This window comes from Somniosus microcephalus, chromosome 27, assembly GCF_052327205.1.
Source record: "Somniosus microcephalus isolate GS21.2 chromosome 27, FLI_Smic_1.0, whole genome shotgun sequence".
In the NCBI taxonomy this organism is placed as follows: Eukaryota; Metazoa; Chordata; class Chondrichthyes; order Squaliformes; family Somniosidae; genus Somniosus; species Somniosus microcephalus.
The window spans coordinates 9,295,166-9,305,045 of NC_141013.1; the positions used below are offsets into that span (position 1 = coordinate 9,295,166).

General features: G+C 47.4%; 1 protein-coding gene across 2 annotated transcripts in view; it reads left to right on the top strand.

The window, feature by feature from the left end:
- The window catches only part of coro2ba (coronin, actin binding protein, 2Ba), a 248,999-nt gene extending 243,475 nt beyond the window's left edge, over nucleotides 1-5,524 (top strand). For both annotated transcript variants that reach the window (XM_085968481.1, XM_085968482.1), the window contains exons 11-12: nucleotides 1,223-1,359; nucleotides 2,371-5,524. In XM_085968481.1, coding sequence (XP_085824607.1) covers nucleotides 1,223-1,359; nucleotides 2,371-2,502 — 269 coding nt within the window. In that variant the 3' untranslated portion in view covers nucleotides 2,503-5,524. The remainder of the gene's footprint in view (nucleotides 1-1,222; nucleotides 1,360-2,370) is intronic.
- The last annotated feature ends 4,356 nt before the right edge of the window (nucleotides 5,525-9,880 follow it).

A 9,880-nucleotide genomic window follows, 5' to 3' on the forward strand; every position in this document is an offset into this window, starting at 1 on the left:
TCCCTCATATACTTATCTAGCTTCCCCTTAAATGCATCTATGCTATTGATATGATTTTTCTTCCCGCTTTCTTTTTAGATACCTTCCCAACATTTCCTGTTAATCCAGGAAGATTCTGAATGCCCTGTGCTGACTCTTGCTGTGGTACGGTTCCACGCTGTCCTCTGGTGCCTCACTCAACTGGCAAATCATGTGTGTGCCTGGACATTAATATTCACGGGCCATTCGAATGTGGAGAGCATCACACTCAAACCTGATCCTGTCCTCATCCGACATCCGCATATGTTTACATTCACTGGATAGCAATCAGGAGCAGGAATGCTAGCTGATGTACAGATCCCTCCATGGCATCACCCTGTCCTTCCACTGCATCCTTCTCCAGCTCTTTGTTCCAGTTTGCACACCCCACACTTTTGAGCTCAGATTTCAGTGCACACCGCACTCCTTCCGCTCTACCATTGGTGGCACGACTTTGTATCCTTCCTTCAAAGACATCAAAATTGGATCAAGGAAGGCCCCCATCATGTGTGCGGAAGGACACTTGACCCATCCTTTATCATTCATACAGAAAATACACCTACAGTAGTCCCATCACACCATCCGGTTGTTTCTTAAAAGATTCTAAGGTTCTTCCATCGCTACTCTACCCAGAAGTCTGTTCCACGTCTTGACCACTCTTTTGTGTGAAGGACATCCTGATTTCAGTCCTTCCACTGTGTTTGAACCTCTGTCCATTGTCCAACTGTTGGGGTTTAATATTTCAGCAGCCTCGGCCCTAAGCTCTGGAATTCCCTCCCTAAACCTCTCCAGCTCTCTCTCTCTTCCTTTAAGACGCTCCTTAAAACCTACCTCTTTGACCAAGTTTTTGGTCACATGTCCTAATTTTTACTTATGTGGCTCGGTGTCAAATTTTGTTGGATAATCGCTCCTGTGAAGCGCCTTGCGATGGTTTGCTATGTTAAAGGTGCTATATAAATGCAAGTTGTTGTTTAATCTGAAGCAATGGTCTGAATTGAGCTTTTCTATACAGTTTACACTTAATACGAAACATAACATTGATTTTCTTCAACAAATAGGCTGTGGGAGGAAGATTTGCCAAGTCACGCTTTATTTTAGAGAGTTCATGATCCGAGTGTGACACACTCCATGTTTACCAGGAGTTCATTATCTTCAGCCTGCCATTTTTCCAAGTTCTTATACTCTGTGTTTTATTTTATTGCAGATCCGATTTTAATGTCTTTGAAGGAAGGTTACAAATCCACAAATGTTGCTTTCAAGGCGCCTAAAAGGGACAAGAAAAGCGTTGTAGTAAACGGGATCGATCTATTAGAAAACGTGCCGCCCCGGACAGAGAACGAGGTGGGTCTGGGGCAGCGGTTTAAACTTGCAGTTTTTGGTTTTTTTTCCAAACTCTTCCCTCTTCCGTCTTTCGGATGAGGCATTAAACCGAGACCCCCGTCTGCCCTCTCAGGTGGACGTAAAAGGTCCCACGGCCACTATGTCAAAGGATAGCAGGGCAGAACAGCAGCCAATATTAATCCCTCAAACAATATCACTAAAATAGATTAACTGGTCATTTATCGCATTGCTGTTTGTGGGAGCTTGCTGTGCGCAAACTGACTCTGTGTTTCTGACATTACAGCAGAGACTGCACTTCAAAAGTACTTCACCGGCTGAGGTCATGAGAGGTGTTTTATGAGTGCAAGCACTTTCTTTGTTTCTGTTCTTCTGAAGACACTGAGCTGTACTGACTCAGACAGATACCAGGTTCAATCCTCAGTCTTTGATCACAGTTGGGGTGGCCCCAGGCTAGGAAGGGGGGAAATCATTGTACCCTGCTGGAAAGTGCATGCACATGGGCATTGGGTGACACAAAGAATGGGTTCCACTGTATTGCTGAATAGAGAGCAGACACTCACTGACCAGCTCACACAGGAAGAGTGGCACTTAGGTGAGATACCAGAGACCAGCCAATACTCATGGAATATCGGCAAGTGTCAGCATCCTGAGGAGAGGTGAGGATACAGGAGAGGGACAGGAGAGGAGAGAAGGGGAGGGGAGAGGAGACAGGAGAGGGGACATGAGAGGAGAGGAGGGGAGAAAGGAGGTGAGAGAGGAGAGGAGACAGGAGAGGGGTCAAGAGAGGAGAGGGGACAGGAGAGGAGAGGGGACAGGAGAGGAGAGAAGGGGGAAAGGAGGTGAGAGAGGGGAGGGGAGGAGAGAGGAGATGAGGAGAGGAGAGGCAAGGAGGTGAGGGGAGGGCAGAGAGGAGGGAGGGAGGCGAGGAGAGTAGGAGGGGAGAGAAAAATTAAATTAATAAGAAACGAATGCGCCTTCTTCTTGTCACTCCAACTGAATTTGTTTCTTTAGCTCCTCCGAATGTTCTTCAGACAACAAGACGAGATCCGGAGGTTAAAGGAAGACCTGACGCAGAAAGATGTGAAAATACGCCAACTGGAATTAGAGCTGAAAAACCTGCGGAACATCCCGAAGAGCACCTGACCTCACAGTCACCCGCACATCCTTCCTCACCCCTCCGGCATACCACAGAATTATCAGCAACGGTTATATGCAGGTTGTAAGAACCCCAATACTATCGGTCCTTCAAAAACCCACAGAATCCTCACCCCACCTCAAAAGAAAAGATAAACTGGAATCACACGTCCGTTTTCTAAAATGTTCAGTTACGTTCACAGCTTAACGGAAGACCCCAGGTGTTCTCTACGCAGTGTCCCTCCCAGCAGATACCTGGCGAGCTGAACACGGTCTTTTTGGATCCTGTTTCCATCGGCAGCTTAGAGACATATATATATTTTGAAAAGTTCTGCGCTAGTGAACCATTTTAACAGTGTTTTACATTAAATACGCCACGGTGTCACACAAAGAGTGTCTTTGCGAGCCTTGCCCCACGTAGCTGCTGAGGTTAAAGGTAAGTTTTAATACGAGAGAGCTCAGAACAAGTAAAGGCCATGCATCGCTACCTCAATCGTGGACTCTCCCTGCAACCCCCCGCCCCCATTATAAACATAGTTGCATCAACTACATTCCACTATATTGACATTTGACCCCCGTATTGGGATGATTATGGTACGTAGGCTAATGCAGGAACATCAAATGTTGAGCCCCTCTGACTCCCGTACTGAGCTAGGTACTGGCTCAAAGTCAAGTGTCCTGACAACAGGCAAGTCGGTGATGGTAGCAGACATCCCGATATCCAGGATAGCTATTGGAGTATTAGAATGTAATACTTCGGCTCCAGCTTTAGCGAGTAGTTTAGACAATGTCCCATCCTCTCTGGGGCCTGATTTCAAATCCAGTTACGACTGATGGGACGAAAGTAGCTCCTCTGTAAGTCTCGGTCAGCTCCCACTGACTCTCGCAGTGAACCCACAACACAAAACTGCTCATAGTCACTCCAAAGGCTTTAAGGTTGGCTAGTGTGGGAAGTGGGAAGGCTCATCCTGAGGCAGTAAAGTGCTTTTCTGAGGTTGGGGCTGAGGCACATTGTTGGGTTACAGTAAAAGTTTGGGAATGCAGTACCTGAGCCGGAAGTTCTCTATACAGACAACGGGTGACATGAATGGAAAAGCTATTCCACTCCCCCAGTCGCAGACATCAATGAACACAAAAATCCCACCCCAGCCCACCCAATCTTTAACCTTAGTGAATGCCAACCATCACGTTGAGGCTCACAAAGAGGAGCTTCCACCACAGTATTTGTTCAAAGGTTTGTTGGAGAAATTTCTTCACTCAGAGGGTGGTGAATCTTTGGAATTATCTACCCCAGAGGGCTGTGGATGCTCAGTCGTTGAATATATTCCATTCAGGGATTGATAGATTTTTGGATACTAAGGGAATCAAGGGATATGAGGATAGTGCAGGAAGGTGGAGTTGAGGTAGAAGATCAGCCATGATCTTATTGAATGGTGGAGCAGGCTCGAGGGGCCGAATGGCCTACTCCTGCTCCTAATTCTTATGTTCTAAGCCTTGAGTTTCCTGTAAAGAGGGCCCTGCCACCTCACTTTGGGCATTAGGGTCTAGGCTTATCTCCAGTAATGGCCAGCTATAGGCTGCTGTCCTGAAACTCCGCCATTGGGAGGTAGGTTCCTCCTGGAATGTAGATTAGACCCAACGTGAAGTCTGTCTTCCGCACGTTTGTTTCTTTCATGCATGTGAAAAAAAAACACTTGTAGTGGCAAATGTGAAGCCATTGCAAGGGTCTACGCAGGCAAACATTGAAATAGAAAAGTGATTTGGGGCAACTGGATGCCACAGAGTTCGACACTGGCCTTTCACCTCTGAGACCTAATGGATAAAAGTTTCCTCTGTCTGCTGGTTGTAAGGGTCCTAATGTGAAAGGAGTTTGGCCCGTCTCAGACCTGTTCCTAGTCAGCAAGGACTCAAAACTGCCCCTAATTTGACACTAATTGGCAATGTCACTCAGACAGGCCTTGCTTGGGCAGGCCGGTGTGGGAAATGGGAATAATGAAGCTCTGATGCAGTAAGCGGGTGCTCTTTGAGGTTGGGGCTTGAAACGCATTGTTGGGGTAGAGCAGAGGGAATTTCACTCTGGATCTAACTGTACTGGATGCACTTTGGCCCTTTTCACAAGAATGGTACTATTCACATTGCAAAGGCATAAAACTGCACAGCCAGAGAACATGTGCTAATGAATTTTGAATGGTGATCATTGACCATTAGAATTGCAGCAGCACTCCCTTCGCCTCCCTGCAACAAACAGTCAAATGTCCTCACATCGCTTGCACCCCAATATCTAGGCAAATGTAGCAAGATGCAGGGATCACTAGAGACCCCTCTTCCCTACTCCAGCTTACTCCAATATAGCACCTGTCATCTCCCCATCCTCAGTAGGCAGAAAATTATACACTCTATCCCGGACAAGACTTAGGCTATAAAACAATTATTTATTTAACATTAAACAGGTAAATGAACACTACAAACCTTATATTTATAGTAATTACAACATTTATTCTTCTTCTCAAAATGCAAAACAACAAAGGCACTTCTGTGCTAACCCCTTAACATAAAATTGACCCATAAAACACCTTACACAGCTAAACTCTACCACGGAGCCTCTGATTAGCTTCATGTTCCCAGACGGCCTCAGACTGACCAAGCCACTGGCTGGAATCTTGCCAACATATAACCCCAATTCCTCGGGAGGAATTCTTGAACAAAGGACATTAAAACCATGCAGGGTAGGTCTTAACTTTGTCAAACGGGTGATAGAAGTCAATGGGAATAAAGAAGGGGAGAGTTGTAAAACAGGCTGGCGACTCGCAATCATCGCACAAAGTCAAGATCTACCCCTCTGTCTTTCCAACTCGGAGCTGCCAATCCAGCGGATACTGTGAAAAGATCACCTCTCTCTCTCTCTTCTCTCTCTTAGGCAGTCCCTCGGAACCGAGGATGACTTGCTTCCACATTAAAAATGAGTTCGCAGGTGACTGATGAGTCCAATGCGGGACCTACAGTCTCTGTCACAGGTGGGGCAGACGGTGGTTGAAGGGGCGGGTGGGTGGGGTGCTTGGGTTGACGTGCGCTCCTTGCGCTGCCTGCACTTGGCTTCCACTTGCTCCCGGCAAAGAGACTCGAGGTGTTCGGCGCCTTCCCGGATGCTTCTCCACTTTGTGCGGTCTTGGGCCAGGGATTCCCAGGTGTCGGTGGGGATGTTACACTTTTTCAAGGAGGCTTTGAGGGTGTCCTTGAAGCGTTTCCTCTGCCCACCTGGGGCTCTCTTGCCGTGCCGGAGCTCCGAGTAGAGCGCTTGTTTTGGGAGTCTTGTATCGGGCATGCGGACAATGTGACCCGTCCATCGGAGCTGATCGAGCGCGGTCAAAGCTTCGATGCTGGGGATGTTGGCCTGAGCGAGAACACTGACGTTGGTGCGCCTATCCTGCCAATGGATTTGCAGGAAAAGATCACCAGGGCGTCAATCACACAGGCTGTTTGAATTGAATGGATGGCTAAATCTCAATGATCTATTCCAAACACTTTGAACAACCTGTGATTGCAGACATTACGGTTTCTCCAGTTGGCTATCAGAAACAGAATTATACCCACATTACGACAATGACTACACTCCAAAAAGTACTTCATTGGCTGTAAAATCCCGGTGGTCGTGAAAGGCGCTATATAAACGGAAGTCTTTCTTTTTATCGACTCTAAGCTTAACAAACATTCGCATATTTAACGACCCTTTGTCTGGAAGGATTAAGGTACAGACACATATTAATGCCTTTGGCATAACAGACCAGGATATTTATTGTATGCAGTTTGCAGAAACAGCTATCAGTCCCAAATGTGACCGGCAGGCATAAATAATCCCATCATAATGGCTTCTCACAGTGTACAGGTAGGATCTGAGTAAGTCTACCTGTTAAGCGGGTCTCATTTGTACCTTTTGTGACAAAGTCAGTCAAGGTTTTAAAGCAGAGGGAAAGGAAAGGTAATTCCAAGAGTGGGCAGCTTGCGTCCTTGTGCTACTGGTTCCACTCCTCAGCTGCCATGATTTCCAAGGCACCCAGAGGAGGTCAGTGAGAGAGCATTTGCCTTTATATCGCAGCTTATCAGATCCTCGTGCAGTCCTAAAGTGTTTCAGGCCCAATGGATTACTTTTAACGTGAAGTCACTGTTGCCACTTAGGCAAGCACAGTAGCACAGTTGCACACAGCAAGATCTAACGAACAGAAAGTGGGACGAATGACTGGCGATTGTGGGGTTTTTTATATGCTGTTGGCTGGGGAGGGAATGTAGGCCGAGGAGCAGGATGTTGGCCAGGAACTCCTTGCTTTAGATAGTGCCGTGGGATTTTGTACATCCATTGGAACAGGCAGATGGGAGCTCCAGTTTAATGTACCGTTGCCAACCCTCCAGAATTGCCCTGGAGTCTCCAGCAACTAAAGATTAATCTCCTGGACACTGCTGGGAGCAAAGCCCGGGAGAAACATCAGGGCATTAAAAAATTGTGGGTTTTTTTCATGTGTATTAGTTGTAAATATATTGGGGGGGAAGGTCTGTTTGACTGGGTGGGGTGATTGGAGGCAGGTCATGTGACGAAACCTCCAGGAATTCCAACCAGAGTTGGCAACCCTTAGTTAAGAGTCGCAGCCAAAGGATGGCATGTCCACCAATGCCGCACAGCCCTCAGTAGTGCCAGTCTAGCTCCTGTGCTGAAGTCCTGAAGTAAGAAAGAAAAGCTTGCATTTCTATAGCGTCTTTCATGACTACCGGATGTCCCAAAGCGCTTTACAGCCAATAAAGTACTTTTTGAAGTGTAGTCACTGTTGTAATGTGGGAAACACAGCAGCCAATTTGGGCACAGCAAGCTCCCACAAACAGCAATGTGATAATGACCAGATAATCTGTTTTAGTGATGTTGATTGAGGGATAACTATTGGCCAGGACACCGGGGATAACTCCCCTGCTCTTCTTCAAAATAGTGCCATGGGATCTTTTACATCCACCTGAGGGAGCAGATGGGGCCTCGGTTTAATGTCTCATCCGAAAGACGGCACTTCCAACAGTACAGCACTCCCTCAGCACTGCACTGGGAGTGTCAGCCTAGTGTCAGAGGCGAGGTGCTACCCACTGAGCCACTGGCTGACAAGTAGGGTTTAAACCCGCAATCTTCTGCCTTAGAACAAGTGTTCTACCAATTGAGCCAAGCTGGCGTGTGAGGTAAGTAACTGTTGGTAGGACTAGAGGACAAGTGGAAACTGGTACAGGTCAGAGATGAAAATAAATTTGTTTCCTACATCTGCATGAGGGGTCATTTTATGAAATTGCACTCCTGACACAGCAGCTCACCTATCGGGAGCACATATCGGGAATTCAGCTGTGTATCTGACTCACCTGAGAGGTGCTCCTGACAGGTGAGGCTCCGTTCCGGGGAGTGCAATTTCATAAAATCCCTCCTTTGGAATTGATTCCCAGCTAAAGCAGTCAAGCAGGTGTTGGCCCACACCTTTCTAAAAAGAGCTGGGCTGGATAACTGATTAGGAATGGATCCGAGAGTAAGCTCAGAGAGGGATGATAGAATTTGGTGTCGAAGGTGATGGTTCACAAGGTACTGGGACCATGGAAAGTCGTGCTAAGGACCAAGTGTGTATACTGGAGGCTGCATAGTTTGATAGGGATTGTGGTGTTTTGCTGGATTATCTTCGGGAGGGCAGGGCAGGGCAAAGCTATGCTGAACCTTCCCTTGGGAGATTAGATGAGTTGTGGTAGAGTCTACGACAGAGCAGAAGGTCTGTGGAAGGTATGGGCTTGATGGGTCAGTTAGTCTTTTCTTGCTCCATTGTTTCTGGGATTGTTATTATTTTGTCTGGCTGATGTAGATGTCAAGCAATAAATTTGTGAATGGGGCGTTGAGTCGTTCTACGTTCTACGCTCCATGGTCTGTTCTGGGTGACCGCAGTCACACACTGGAGAGTTTTTAATCCTCCGTTTGTGCATCAAGTATCCACATTCTGCCGCGGTTTGTGCGGACGCGGTTTAGGGCTTCCCATAAGCTTCGCGGAAGATCGAAGGCGTTGGGTCTTTTACGAGATGTTTGTTTCTGACTTCTCGTGAACTCCATTCGGCTTCCCGAGCACCGTCAGGGTTGACGTCGTTTCTGGGATTGATTCATTGATATCTTAAAATAGGAACGCCCCAGCATTCTGTCTTTAAACCGAGGTCCAATTACCCCCCTCCGCCAACCCCCCCCCACCAATGTTCTCGCTAAGCTGCACAGCCGCGCAATCATCTGCAAGGTCCCGCTGCAGGCCGCTCAGCGGCTTTTCCATTGTAAATATCGCGCACGCGCAATAATTTGAATGGGCCACACATTGGGGGAGGCAGGCCGCGCAGGGGGCAGTGCAGCTTACGGGGGGCAGTGCCCCCACCACCCCTGCCAGTGCAGGGCTGATATCGCCTCACCAATTCAATTCTGACAAAATGTCGTATTACACCAGAGGGTGTCTCCTTCCTGTTAATTCTCAGTTATAGGTAAACCAGTAACATTGGGCTCCTGTCTGTAATGCAGTGCATCTCAGGCTCAGTGTGATAAGATGGACAACACGACTGGTTTCTATTTCATGCGGCATTGTTTCATCTTCAAACAGCATCAGAGAACCTGCACATCAAATGAAAAGGCGGCTGTCACTGTGCGCCACAGAGATGATGAAGCGATTTAAAACCGTCACTACCTTGTCTGTTATCATTAAATAATAATGGGTAGAGACATTATTGCTTTTACCCAGCAACCTGACTTTGAGAGTTCAGGTGACATTCACAAATGCCACAGGCTCTGCATGTTTTATTCGAGTCCCCTGGGCAGGTCACTGCCGTGTAGTTCAGTGATGCCTACCGGGGCCAGTGACTGCTCCCTCCCTACGTGCGCGATACACGAGTCTCACATCTGGCTGCCTGGTCAGCTGTTGGAAATCATTCTTGGCAATACCAGTAGGTGGCAGCGCACAACATGCTTCTTCAGCTGAATAATGCAACATAATTGTCCGTCATTGTGTGGGGGGGGGGGGGGGGGGTGGAATTGTAAGGTGACAATTATTAAAGTGTTGAATGCAGAAGGTGTTTAAAGGGGCAGTGACGCCGCGGCAAATTCTCCGGCAAGTAGGCACTTTACAGCCTTCCGGATTCAATATCGAGTTCAACAATTTCAGATCATAACCCCGGCCCCTATTATATTTTTATATATTTTTTATCCACACCTTTGGTTTGTGCCTTTTCCTTTTTTTCTCACCAACATGGCAGCTGTCTCTCACTCTCCCAGCGCATTTCACACTTCATCTAGAGCCATCTTTTGTCTCTTTACCTGTCCTATTACCATCTCGTCTCGCCTTGAATATCTCTTAAT